This window comes from Zeus faber, assembly GCF_960531495.2.
Source record: "Zeus faber genome assembly, chromosome: 16".
Taxonomy (NCBI): domain Eukaryota; kingdom Metazoa; phylum Chordata; class Actinopteri; order Zeiformes; family Zeidae; genus Zeus; species Zeus faber.
This window is the reverse complement of record NC_137202.1, coordinates 7,275,750-7,290,439: the sequence shown is the minus strand read 5'-3', so window position 1 is coordinate 7,290,439 and position 14,690 is coordinate 7,275,750. Positions and strand designations below refer to the sequence as shown.

At 43.0% G+C, this 14,690-nt stretch overlaps 1 protein-coding gene across 2 annotated transcripts in view; it reads right to left on the bottom strand.

Annotated features, from left to right (window-relative positions):
• The window catches only part of ide (insulin-degrading enzyme), a 30,251-nt gene extending 15,952 nt beyond the window's left edge, over positions 1–14,299 (bottom strand). For both annotated transcript variants that reach the window (XM_080016714.1, XM_080016715.1), the window contains exons 1-11: positions 14,172–14,299; positions 12,204–12,388; positions 11,061–11,268; positions 9,507–9,676; positions 7,717–7,839; positions 6,427–6,539; positions 5,872–6,034; positions 5,230–5,322; positions 5,026–5,117; positions 4,814–4,894; positions 2,323–2,426 (exon numbers count right to left, since the gene is read on the bottom strand). In XM_080016714.1, coding sequence (XP_079872840.1) covers positions 2,323–2,426; positions 4,814–4,894; positions 5,026–5,117; positions 5,230–5,322; positions 5,872–6,034; positions 6,427–6,539; positions 7,717–7,839; positions 9,507–9,676; positions 11,061–11,268; positions 12,204–12,388; positions 14,172–14,257 — 1,418 coding nt within the window. In that variant the 5' untranslated portion in view covers positions 14,258–14,299. The remainder of the gene's footprint in view (positions 1–2,322; positions 2,427–4,813; positions 4,895–5,025; positions 5,118–5,229; positions 5,323–5,871; positions 6,035–6,426; positions 6,540–7,716; positions 7,840–9,506; positions 9,677–11,060; positions 11,269–12,203; positions 12,389–14,171) is intronic.
• Positions 14,300–14,690: the final 391 nt, after the last annotated feature.

The window sequence follows — 14,690 nt, the reverse complement described above, 5'->3', positions numbered from 1 at the left end:
AACCTCAATCAGACATCTCTGCACCAAGCACCCACACCTATCCATCCAATCATGTATCAAACAACCTTTTGAAGGAGGAAACTGAATCTCTAAAAGCCAGCAAACATTCACTTTTAAGGCTGAAAATTGAATGGCCGTTTTAAACACTGTTTTTAAACACACGTCTACACTGTGAGACAGTGTTTGGTTGGAGACACAGAGAAAAGGAAAAAAATCTATTTATCTTTAGAAGGGAGATAATGTGCAGAAAATACAGTGTGTGTGTGTGATCTATCTCCCTTTTCACACACACACACACACACACACACACACACACACACACACACACACACACACACACACACACACAGAAATTGAAACGAGGTGTTGCATGTGAGTGTGTGAACTGGTTTACATGCGCGAGTCTCACGGTCAAAGCCTGAGACTTGGCAGCACTGTACAACAATTATCAAAAAGCATCTTTGACAATATAATTGTAGTAATGCAAGTAATAAGCTGGAGCCGCAACTTAATCACCTGACCATCCGCGACACTATGTCCAAAATTCTCCACCTGCTTGCTTGATGTTGTGCGCATGTCCACATACATCCTATTTGTTCACGCAAGTGAATGAGCTTTGTCCGTGCGCACTGCTGCTCCGTCCATTGCTCGTCATAGTGGGAGGGCACCGTCACATTGAGACAAAGTAGAATTAGAACCACACCCCAACTGAATAGCTTCACCCACGGCTGGAGAAATGACAAGGGCCGCCAGGAACTGCTCTGTTGGCTTCACAGACCAGTACAAATATTTTAAAAGAAAGAGGAATTAATACCAACTGCCTGTGACAAAACTGCAGATGAGGGAAATTAAAAAAAATATTTTAAAAAAAGTGAATGAAACAAAAAAAAGTCCCGTCGGGAGACTAAAAGCTCTATTATAGTCACTGCAAGCGAGCAATGCCGCTTGCACTACCAGAGAGCACCAGCATCATAGTTGCGCCTTGCCGTATAGATGCTGTGGTGATATCCTCCTGAAAGACAGGGGGTGCTGTTCACAAACCACCTGGGCAAACTAAAAGAACTGCTGTAAACATCACAACACAGTCCCGAGGTATTAAAATAGTCCAAATCCTTTGACAGGTGGCGCTATATCCTTCTGTGTATTCAACGCCATCTGTTAATTTTGTGGTACGATCCATGGATGGATGGATCGTACAGATTGTACCTGCGGACCTCTTCGCACGACCTTCCTTCGGCCGCCGCGAGGGCCGTAACGACGTAATTTATGGCGCTGGCACTAAACTACACTACGGCTGGGGCGACTTTAAAGCAGGCTTAAGGAACAGGAGGGTGTTGGATTGAACAACCTTCGATTGGTAACGCCTGGAGCAAGGGGGCGCAGGCTGGTCACGTCAGGGTGAAGTTGACATTGTGTTGAGGAATAATTGGAGACAGATTCCTGATGCCACCAGCCAGCACCTCCTCGCTACAGGCATAACAAATCGAAGACTGCTCAATCCAGTGCCTACATATATTTTTACATTTATATCTGAATTAAGCTATGTAGTATTAAAAAATAAATAAATTATATGTATATATCAAATAAAAAATCCGACCAAACTATCAAGATCTCCTCTATGGACATACCTCCACCCGCAGAACAGACCGGCGTTCGTGAGTAAAGACATTGGACAAAGGATGTGTGAACGTGTGGCGTAAAGACTGTCAGTGCGGCTGATCAACGTCACTGTACTGAGTTGAACAGCTGTCTATACAGTTTTGCGTGGTCAACGGACATTTTGAGTGCTGCTTGCGATATTGCTTTTCATTGTTTGTGACTCACGCTGTTACAAAGTGCAAACCGTGACGTCACCTCTGGATCGTTGCTCGTTGTTACCTAGAACTCCTCTCTCTGCTTCTTTCTTACATAATAGGTAAACGATGACTAGTCGACTTCTTTTATGAAAAACTTGGCAAACAGTAAAAATCAGTAGTCGTGAAACCCCTAAATCTGAGTGCTATTTCCAGCAAAAAACTTCAAAGACATGTTTTGAGGACCTCAGAGACCGATATTAACCTTTTGCAAAGGAGAATGCCGACTGATTAAGACTTAAAAAAAAAAAAAAAAAAAATATATATATATATATATATATATATATATATATATATATTTTTTTTTTTTTTATAAATTACACATATTTTGAAGTTATTTTATCATATAGTTCAACTAGGACAATTCAAAATTAAGTGTTTGTTTTGTTTTAGTATATTTTGTGCTAGGAGTTGATCTGTGGGAATGTAAAATGGCACACAAGCTAAATTATGCATTTTGGCAACCCACCTGACATGCTCTGGCCTCAGCTTGTCCAGCACCATCTCTATCAGATCTGGCCTGAAGTCCTCCAAAAGGTACTCTGCTGCCAAAACCTCTTCAAGGGGATAGTACTACAAAGAAAGGAGAAAGGAACAGGGATGAAAGGCAGTTAGTATCATACTTCCTGGAGGGAGAATGGCTGTGACACTTCTGGGAAACTAGCTAAAAGCTGCATTCAATTAAATAGGATGAGATGGCAATTTGATGTAAGCGAACCCCCGACTTTTGCTGCCTCCCAAGAAATTATTTCACGTCCAAGTACATAAGGCTGTCAAAAGTAGAGCCTGACCGACGGAAGTTTGGCCGACATATCGGCTATTATTTTACTATTCTGACCACATCGGGATCGGCAGTTATGCAGCTGATGTGTCCCGATTTTTAAATAAGTATAATGAACAAAATAAACAAACATTGATTATTTATCTTGTACCTGTCTGTTTTACACTACTTTTAAGACTACAATCAAAATAAGCGCAGAAGTCTGACCTGGCAAAATACAGCGATCAGCCACAACATGAAAGTGCCTGACAGGTGAAGTGAATAACATTGCTCATCTCATTCCAATGGCACCTGTCAAGGGCTGGTATACAGCATATTAGGCAGCAAGCGAATAGTCAGTGAATGATGTTGATGTGTTGGAAGCAGGCAGGAAGCAACTGATCGACTTTGACCAAATAGTGATGGCTGGACGACTGGGTCAGAGCATCTCCAAAACAGCAGGTCTTGTGGGGTGTTCCCGGTATGCAGTGGTTAGTACCTACCAAAAGTGGTCCAATGAAAGACAAGGTCACGGGCGCCCATGGGCTCACTGATGCACGTGGGGAGCAAAATCTAGCCCGTCTGGTCCGATCCCACAGAAGAGCTACTGTAGCACAAATTGCTGAAAGGTGTCAGAACACCACAGTGCATCGCAACCTGCTGTGTATGAGGCTGCGTAGCCGCAGACCGGTCAGAATGCCCATGCTGACCCCTGTCCACCACTGAAAGGGCACGTGAGCGTCAGAACTTGACCATGGAGCAATGGAAGAAGGTGGCCTGGTCTGATGAACCACGTTGTCTTCTACATCATGTGGATGACTGGGGTTAGTGTCTGGTCTGATCTGATCGAGCATCTGTGGGATGTGCTGGAACAACAAGTCCGATCCATGGAGGCCCCACCTCACAACTTACAGGACTTAAAGGATTTGCTGCTAACGTCTTGGTGCCAGATACCACAGGACACCTTCAGAGATCTTGTTGTCATGCCTTGATGGGTCAGAGCTGTTTTGGCGGCCCGAGAGGAAAGCGACACAATATTAGTGGTTATTAGAAAACCCATTTCTAAACTCTCTTTTCGACTTTTCTTCAAAAGAGAGTCGTTTGCATCCCCGACTGTAATGATTGACTCTTCAGCTGACAGCGACCACTTTTGGTAGGCACCAACCACTGCATACCGGGAACACCCCACAAGACCTGCTGTTTTGAAGATGCTCTGACCCACATCAACGTCAAATGACTGTTCAATTGCTGCCTTATACATACCACCCCATGACAGGTGCCACTGGAATGAGATGAGCAATGTTATTAAGTTAAAATGTCAGTGGTTTTAATGCTGCAGCTAACCGGCAGCCCGACCATCACCGACAGTTTGCTTGTTCTCTAGCACAGAGGTTCCCAACCACCGGGCCGTGCATTTGCCAGCGGACCGTGTGAACGCGGGCGGGAATTTTTTCAGAAACGATCAGCTCTGCAGCAGCAGGAAATGTAATAAATTAAATACATCTTTCAGCAGAAATTACTTTTATAAAAATGTTGCATGCATACATCCACATACATCTGCGTTGGGCGGCAAGTGAATGAGCTTCTTGGTGCGCCGCATGTGAATAAGAAAGTACCCAGTGGTGTCACTGGATTTCCGTCAACACTGCAGCCAAAGCAGGGGCTTGCAAGCACTGCTTTCATGGCGAGGGTTACCAGATGCTCGCCAAGCGGCGATTACAGATAAATTGTTTCACGTTTCATCTTCAAGATATGCGGCCAATTACCATCTTGCAGTGGTCTGGATTTAAAGATTTCATCCACAAGCTTGAGCCAAGGTACACGGTCCCAGGCAGCCCGACCGTCACCGTCAGAGTTTGTATGCTCTCTAGCACAGAGGTTCCTAACCACTGGCCCGTGCATTTGCCAGCGGACCGTGAGAACACGGGTGGGAATTTTTTCAGAAATCAGCTCTGCAGCAGCAGGAAATTGAGTAAATGAAATACATCTAGAACACACTGTTTTTATTTGCTTTGCTTGGAAGAAAAAAATAAAATAAAAATCGCCCTGATTGGAGCTGCAGAGCTGTTCTTAATGGGACTGTGGTGGAATAAGACAAATTTATTTGCACCCTTACAATATCTCTGCAGCCTTTATGCGCTGCCTCAGTCCGTCCATCATTTGTTTGTGTTTTGTTTTTTTTCTTGTAAATGGGACTTACGTGCAGTAAACCTGCCACTTTGGAAGTGTAGCCGCAGGGTCGCTCCTTGTCCTTGAACCTGAAGGCCACTTTGTTTAAATCCTGCACAGAGAAAGTAAGAAGCAAAGCAAAGGCAAAACAGACAGAGAGAGAGAAACGAGAGAAGGAGCAAAACAACACTTTCAGTCACAGGAACATGCATTACTCCACAGTGATGGCAGAGATCTACTGACCTTGCACTCCTGGAAGACCCACTCCTGGGGTCCCTCTGTACGCAGCTTCTGGATATACTGGAACATGTGGAAGATGATGTCCTCCACGTGCACTGCAGGGACACAATTGAGATTTTGTTAAACCGTGCTTGCGTTTCCCTCCCAGCATCTAGGAAATCAATGAAGAGAGGAGACAGATGGCTCTGGGGAAATGTCGGTACTTACACAGGCCTTCCTCGGTCAGGTCCACGTTGATGATGAAGAACATGAATCCCCTGGCTCCTTCTTTCTGCCCCCCCACCAGCGTGTTCACCCAGCCTGGAAGCCACAGTCAGACTCACTCAAGGACTTTTAAATGGTAAATGACTGCATTTATATAGCGCTTCTCTCGTCTTGCGACTCAAAGCGCTACATGCCTCACATTCACCCATTCGCACACACATTCATACATCCATGGCAGCAGCAACCGTGGAAGATGCACACCAACTCATGGAGAGCACTTATGGGTTCAGTGTCTTGCTCAAGGACACTTCGACGTGCTGCCAGGTGGAACCGGGGATCAAACCAGGAAGCCTCTGATTACTGGATGACCGGCTCTACCTCCTGCACCACTTACGAACCCTCCAAGAAACTCAAATGTGGTGAGCACAACCAGGTTGATGTTTGAGTTTAGACAGAGCCTCTACCTGCTTGGTCATGATATTTACATTACAAATGATTGTTGTTCAAGTATTACTTGTGTGTAAATATCTTACGAAAGCACCAATTGTTTTCTCCAAAATATGGTCAAATTATCAATATGAGGGGTTATTACTGTGATATTAGACATGTCAATAACGCCCAGCCCCGTCTCTGGAAATGCCTTACCTTTAGACTTGAGCTCAGATAGTAGGCTACCTGGCCCCTCGTGGCCAATCAAATGTCCCAGATAGTGTCCCGGATTGGATTTGTAGTACTTCTGGAGGTCCGGGATGGGGAAGGTCACGTACAAATTCCTGATGTCTTTAATAGGCACCACTTTGTAGAATTGCTGTTTGGAAGTGCGAATAATTACATTGGTTATCTTACATTTTTTCTGAGCTCATGTATTCAGATAGCGCGCTCCACACACACACACACACACACACACACACACACACACACACACACACACACACACACACACACACACACACACACACACACACACACACACACACACACACACACACACACACACACTAATAGATGGATAAGTGTTATTTTATCGTATCCTTAAAGACGCTCTTGGTCAGTTCAAGACAACAGATGTTATAATTGGTACTAACGCTAACTAGTCCTGCAAAAGTCTCTGAATTTAGACTTTGTGCCAAGCTATCAGTTCTTGTGACATCCGTAGTAGTGTGTTTGTGGAACAGGGCAGAGATCACCAGAGCTTCTCACCCTGAGATGTTGCTCCTGGAAGGGGTGCTCAGGGAATTCTGGGACAGGCACATTCTTGTTCTCCACTTCTCCAAACAAATTAACCACCATGGAGGTCAACTCATCTAGTGATTCTGTGAAAGGCCAAAAACAGAATTCAACCACGCTTAGTTTGGCTCAGCATTGACCTCACCATAAAACACAAGCGTGAAGGATGATGGATGGAAAAAAAAAAAAAAAAAAAAAAAAAAAAGTGTGCCGATCTCAAGCACTTATTTTGCTGGAGTAGCACATTTTCCACTTCCTCAGCTGCTGAGGAACAACCCCAGTGACATGTCAAAGAGACACAGGCTGACTCCCTTGTGGGCGTGCAATACATTTAAGAAGTGTCATGACACTTATACACCTAGTAACTATTGTGCATAATCTCCGGGTGTGTTGCAAAGACCTTTCACTGCATATATGTATGAAAGTATGTATATGAATGTGACGAATAAACCTCTTGAATCTTGAGAGTTCGATTGGTCCCTCTGGAATTTCAAGCATTTATTGTAATTGTTTTGACTAAAAGTGCCAAATTTTGCAGCTGATTTTCTCAAAACCTGAGATGCAATTTGCGAACATATTACCTTGCAGTGACATTGGGGGAATTGGAAAACGTTACAAGCAAAATAAAATAAAAGCTTTTTTATTGCTACTAATGAAGAGATATATAATCACCAACGTGATCCACATTCTATGATATTTCCCAATATCACAGAAACAACTGGAAACATTTTACTACCTATGTAAAAAAAAATCGAAATGTGTAAATAAACAAGGTGAGGAGCTGTAACTTAATTGAAGCCTCAGTGACTCTTGGTGCTCCAACTGAGAGTTGGTACTCAGAGGAGGGTCTTCACAGCTCTAACTGAGAAGAAGGCTGCAAGTCTTGGACAATTTCTAAAGAGACTTAACAGGCAAATTCAAGGACGGCATACACTTTATTTTGCTGTGAAGTGAGACAGGACGGGAGGCTTTTTAGTTGCCCTTCATTCCTACCTCATTAAGCCTGATTGGATTTGGGGCTTTCCTATTATGAAAGAAAAAAAAAAAAAACCCTGGGCGTCCATAAATAAGAAAAGTCATTCTGTTGTCCGTTTTGAAGTTTGGTTCTCGTTAAAAGTGGACCGTCTGCACTTTCACTTCACTTTCTTAGCTCACAATTAAATATGCTCGGTCGAAGGGCACGAAAAGGGAAGTCAAAAAGAATGTTCTCACAGTCCATAACACTCACGCCGCCTTTATGGTGGAGTCAGAGGGAGCTCTTACCTCTTCCTAACACACAAAGCCCCATGAGGTTTGACGAGTAGTACGTGGAGTGAAATTTCAGGAGCTCCTGGCGGATGTCGATCCCATCCTTACACGGCCTGGTTTCAAGAGTCAATTTGTTACCTTAAATAATGATGACAGGGGTTCAAAAGCAGGTAAGTTATAAAAGAAGGTAGACATCAATCCAACTGACACAAAAATGTAGAACTTCATCTTTCTCTTAAACCTTTCTACGGCCTTGAGAAGATACGTTTAATTCAATGTCCCTTCCTGTGGAACACCATTTGAGTCTAGATTAAATGCGTTATTTCCCTGTATCTCCGCCGGCTCTGAATGTGTGAGATAACTACGCTCCATTCATTTGCAAATAATGATTGGAAAAGTGGCATTATGAAATAAAAGCCCCCTTAAATAAACAAATGTCGCATTATGAAATAAAAGTCCCCTGAAATGTATAAAAACATATTTTGAAAAATGTACTTTTTGAAAAAAAAAATAATAATAATATATTGAACTATATTTACTTATTCATATATTTAGATTTAAATTAATTTATAGCCCCATTTATTTATTTCAGGATTTATATCAGAGGCAAAGTATTTATCTATTTATTTAATATTGACTCAAATGGCATTCCATAACTTCCAGGTCTGCTCATTAAAACAACAGTTGAGAATTCTCTGAACGGCCTTTGTCAATAATTTGGACGGGATCTGGAAGGACCGTGGAAGGTGAAAAGGCCAGATCTACAAAATAATATCGGGTCGACCCTTTAGCAAAACTGCACAAAAATTTGGCGGACTAAACCAGACGGATTATGAGCCGTGATGTGCGAGGGAGGACTTTCATAATAAAGCTGGCCGACTTTCTTTGGGTCAGAGTACATTTATTATTTCAGCGTGACACTCGTCTACTCAGGTTGCTTTCACGCTCTGCCCTGGGTTGAAATTCTTTGACAAGCCAGCCGAGAGAGAGAGAGAGTTTTTTTTTGTTTTTTTTCTTCCCACTTCAAAGACATCAGTGATATGGCTATCCGCTTCTAGGAATCAGGAAGGGGGGTGTCACTGACTCTGGAACACTAGAAGTGCTTTCCTTCGAGGGCTGTCCGATACTATTCTCTTAAGTGGAATAAAGCTTATACAACTCAAGACTGCCATCAGCTGGCTAATCTGGGATAGAAGCCGGTCTAATACCTCGTCTCCTCTAACCAGAACTGTGCTGCGCCGGGGTGTGCAGGGCTGGGCACAATAATGCCCTGTTGGTTCCTGAAGCATTTCCATTGTATACCGCACCAGCAGGGCTGCATTTGTTGCTACGTCGTCATTACAGTAACAAGGCGCATCTGTTATGCTAGCTTCTTAATGATAATTACTGAATTGTGGAAAAGATCGAGTTTTTGCTGTATTTTTGTATTCTGTTCTTTGCCGAGCAGGATGACATGGGCACAACAAGCCACTTTTGAATCGCCTCATCTGCCCAAAGTGCTAGCAAAGCCTGTATATGTACTTTAACTTGGCTAAATGAACACTAGTTCCCAAAGTTAACCAGCAGTCGGTTAATTAATGACTGAAATCAAAAACAAATATAATTTCAAGGGAAATGTTTTCCGTTGTGTTCATATCAATCTAAAGTGGCTATTAAGGGTCCAATAACGAATTTGACAATATTAAGCGAAGCATCCTGTCTGACTGAGGTTCTTTTAAAGGTAATTTTCAAGTTCAAGTTGACAAAATGTTGCACATAAAATAAAGTGTACAATTTTCCAACTGTTTACTGGTTGAGTTGAGTACCTGTTCCAAACTTGCTGAAGGGATGGTTTGGGTTGCCTGTGGCCTTCTCCAACTGGAAAAGCCTCCAGGCATCATTCATCAGGTTCTTCTCGTGCTCAGAGTCCACTGCGTTCACCTCCCGGTCCTTACAGCTCTCGTCAAACAGTGGGCACAGGAAGAACTGAGAGAACCTGTAGGAAAACCATTTGACGCAAAGCACTGCTTGAGCATAGATCAGTGTCATATGAAGAGCCATATTATAGCGCCGTTTCTGGTAGAAATCTTCCATTACTGGGCGGGGGAGATGCAAGATGGGGACGAGTTAGCGGTTTTCCACGATTACTGGTCGGCTCGCCGCTTAACGGTAATGGCTGGGCGGGCACTGCAGTGCGATAAAAACCTTCATAGACCTGCAACTCTCATAGGACTGCATTTTCTATTTTCATATGCAACAAGATGGCCACACACGCACACCATTTGTCTCCAGGCGCTATGTTATCATCGCCTCTTTTAATGCATTATATTGGCCTATTCTCTCTTCCTTTCTTCATTCAGTTTTCTTTTTACGTAGTGTGGATTAATGTCATATGACAAGCTTCTGTAATACATGCTTGCATTTTTGTTGTGAGTTCACAGTAGGGCTGGACTGGTGTATCAATAATTTAGATTATCAACCAATTCTGGAAAATGTAATGCGTAATAAAGCTTTTCAGCATAAATAAAACTAAAGGTTTTGAAGTAAAAGGAAATGTATCAAGTAACTTTCTTTCGGGTAAAAAAATTCTTAAAGCCAAGTACATACTTTATTCATTTAAAATGAATTAAAGTATTACTAATAGACCGGTGTCAAAGATATGGTATTGTTTAAAAATAAAAATCTAATAATAGCCCTGCTTGATGGAAAGTGCCATCTGATAAGGAAGTGGCTTTATTGGTGTAAAGGTCGCACTATCTAATCAGAGTGAAAGGTCCACATTTTTATTGCACTTGTATAGACACAAATTCAATTTGAATCTTGAATTAGTACATTACCATCACCTACAACCCCTTTGCAGGTGTGCAGGACAGTGCAAGGACACAGAAATAATGGACAGGGAGAAAGAATGCAAATAGATTTGCCTGAGGGTCAAATATGAGCAAGTGCCATGCAAATCAGAAAAACGACAGAACTTGACCTGGCATGTCTTTCCTTTAGTTTCAAAGGTCTTCTCTTCTTAAACGTGATATACACATAAGGTCGTTGGGAACATTATAGCGCACATACATACAAACATCCAGCCTCCACCACATCATTAATATTTCAGCATTCCCCTACACCACCCCACCCTTCCGCTACAGTCCAGGTGGCCTGAGTGTGGAAACTGGAGACACCAGACACCAGCTCGGGTGCTGTAGAGGCCGTGCCTATACATAACCAAGCAGGTTATCCACAACCAGACTTCAGGCGTCAGTACAAACTGACAATATAACTGTGACCAAACCTGCATAAACCTGAAGGACCCAAATGAGTAGGAAATGTGGCAAACTTCATGTGAAGGAAAAGAAAAGAATTCCCATGACACAACAGGGCATTACCTATCCAGCGCTCCTTGCAGGTGCTCATGGGATACGTCAAAGTAGTAGTTGGTGTGCTCGCCACTGGTGAAGGCGTTTGAGCTCCCTGCGTGTTCGCTGAGGAACTGGCTGTATTCATTCTCCTTGGGGTACTTTTCGGTGCCCAGGAACAACATGTGTTCGCAAAAGTGTGCCAGGCCTGAGATGTTGGAGGGGTCTGACAATGAACCTGAACAACAGAAACATAATGCGGTAGCCTTTAGCCTGGTGATGTGCTGAGCTGTCGCACATTTCAGTCATATCAGCATTTTCCTTGCTTCCAACTGTGGCTTAACCAAAATACATTGATTTGAGAGGGGCTGTGCATTGACCTGATATTAAAAGGATTATATTATTATATCAAAAGGCCACAGAATCCAGAGTGCAATAGATGCGGCGGGAGGAAAAGAGCACTGAACGCGTGTGTGAAGTAAAAGCCGCCATAGATAAAAGCATCACTGGCATAACTGATTAAGCTCCCTTTGTGTCTGGCCAAAACAATCTGGGCAAAGAAATTGAGGGAGTGGCCGGAATATTTGCCATGTTAGGAATAACTATGGGGAAACAGCAGCGTGCACAATAAATTAGGGCTTTATCTCTGGTCTCATTACATGCATCATCATCATCATCATCATCATAAATGAGGGCATGCCCTCAATTATTTTCGAGAATTAATAAAGGTTGAATGAATGAAAGAAAATGCAGGAAACGTACAGAGATGCAAGTTCATTCAATTATATAGGGAAGAAACTTTTCTTCTAATAGGAAAGAATATCATGGTGGAATTCCCCTTTTATCAAAAGACATCTTTTCTCATTGCCTGTAGCGATTAGAAATGAGCGAAATACATACAAAAAACAATGGTTCAATGCATTTTAATTTATGAAGAGGAATGTGTTTTTATTGAAATTGTTTCCAATAGACTTAAGAAATTTGTTAATATTTTTTTATGTATTTGAAATATTTCTGTTTTCTGCGAGCGATTTAAAAGATTCTTTTGATCACTAAAATACCTTTAAGATGTCAAAATAAATCCCACTGCATTCCTTACTTTCAGTGCTTAAGACTATCCCAGGAAAGGAGAAAAGAATAAACAACTACATTTATAAATCTTTTTTTTTTTACCTATCTGAACGTCCAAAGCTGCAGAGGATTTATCTGTTGTTGGGTCACTGATGAGCAACGCCTTTAAGCCATTGGTGAACTCTAGGCCTCTGTATACCCGCTTGTCTTCAGGAGAGTGGCTTATGTCAATCACCACCCTCTTCACAGCCTGGTCCGTCATTCTGAGGGGCAAGGATGACACCAGCCTGCAGCACAATGGTTCAAATAACAATTTAAAGCTCAAGTGCAGTGTGGTCAACCAAGGTGGTCTATCCTGCGCTGTTCACATTCTGTGCAGTCTAGAAATAAGGACAACTCCTAAAACGTTGGCAAAAAATGATGTTGCTTTTAGTTGGGTGCAGCATGCGTTGAGGACAAAAGTTACAGGTGACTTTTTACACTTCCTGAGTCTAAAAAGACAAACTGACACATATAGATACATACACCAATACCAACTTTAGGCCCCAACTCATGGCAGAGCCCCACTGAGGGAGGTTTACAGACTGTCCTTCAGGGGCTGAGCAGATGGCAGAACTCAGTCAACAGGACATTCAGCCAAACTCTGGACCAAGGCCATACACCTGGCAACAAATCACTATGAGAGCAATTGCTGTTAGGCTACCTGACATGCTTTTAGTTGCCATTGCTTTTATTTAAAGTGTAAATCTGGGGAGGTTACGTACGCAACATGGCATTTCTTAACTTGACTGTAAAAACGTAAAAAGTTCAACTTAAAGCATCAGTTATTAGTGTCCCTCCTATATACATATATATACACACATCATTCAGGCGATAGAGGCGATAGTGGCGCCGCCCCTAGCGGTCGCCGGCGCTCCGGTTACTTTCTTACTCTTTAGTATTTTTTTTCCTTTTTTTTTATCACAATGTTCGCCAGAAAAACATCAACAATTAACTCATACGACCGCGATGCATTACATTTCACTGCATATATGTATGGAAGTATGTATATGTATGTGACAAATAAAAATCTTGAATCTTGAATCATCTTGAACAGAAATATCCACCTATAGTCATATTTGTGTTTATAACCTGACAATACTTGCATGCTAACTGCCACTTTTTAGTCTTCAACTGGTGCATAGGAGAAAATGTGTTTATTATTATTATTATTATTATATTTGTTTAGACTATTAAGCATTATTTTATTATGCTACTCATATCTGCCCTACTGTGTACCAACCAAGCCATATTCCCTGTTTATGAAAACACTTACAGTGTATGCAAGAGGGAAAAAAAAAAAAACCAGGTTAGGCAAACCAATTCTCTTGGTATTAAGTCAAATAACTCATAATATAACGTTATCAGGGGTCTTCAAAACGGACTACGTTGTGTTGCGAGCTTGTCGGATAGGTTTCATCCAACAAACAACCACCTTGACCTTTTCAAATAGAAATATCACGGAGGCTAGCTAATGTCGCTTTGGACAAAAACGCCTGTTAAATGGCATAATGTTAGATCATGTAATGTAATGTAATATAATGTGATGTGATGTGATGTGTGTGTGTGTGTGTTCCTGGGGGGTAAACAGGCTACAACAAGACAACACAGGAGCTTGATGAGAGGAGCAGGCAGAGGAGCCAATAACGCCGGCCGGCCTAACGTTCACTTACTACCACAGCGTATCATGCTAACGCTAAGCTCACCACCCCCCCCCCCCCCATGCGCTGTTTTAAACTTTAAACACCCGACAGCACATTATATCACCGTGCGGCTTCTCGTGTGAAGGGAAGTGCATTTATTTCCACCCGAAAACGAAAGCTTCACGCCAAAACAAAAGCTTCATGGCAACCGGGGCCTAGCTCTCTGTGTGTGTGTGTGTGTGTGTGTGTGGGCTGACATGCCGGCTCTAGCAGCCTAGCATCTGCATAAGGGTATTTCGGTGGCAAGCTCGTCGGTTCGTCCGCGTTCAAACCCGTCGGCGGCCGCGCATTTCTGGGATGTTGCTCCGCCCGAGAACCGCGAACCTACTTGAAATCGGCTTGGGAGAAGAGCGCGTTCCTCGTCGGACGGAGGTGTTTGGTGAACTGGGCCGAGCGGTTAAAGCACTGCAACATACTGCCGAGCCAGGCAACACAGAGCCGCCATGTTCTCGCAGACAAGACGAGATGACGGCAGAACGCGACGCTCGCGAAACGGATTCGCGGCGATGACGTCGTGGTGGTTGAGCCGCGAGGGTCACGTTCTGCTGAGCGCGACCGCGGCCTCGGCCGCGCGTGGAATTAGTGCGCTGTTGCGATGTATATTTTAGGAATCGATGGCAACAATCGATTAATCAGCCTTCGATAGCAAATCCCTGGTTCTTTTTTTTTGGGGGGTTGTTTTTTTTTGCCGCAAACCTCGTCACGGCCACTCGGGGGAGACCGAGCTCCATGTTTTGTTTTGGGTTTTTTTTTTGGGGTTGTTTTTTTTTTTTATTCTGGGGGAAGTTCCCCCCTCCCTCCCCGTAATGAAACGACCCCACGGAACGCCACTATCCTGTCATCCACC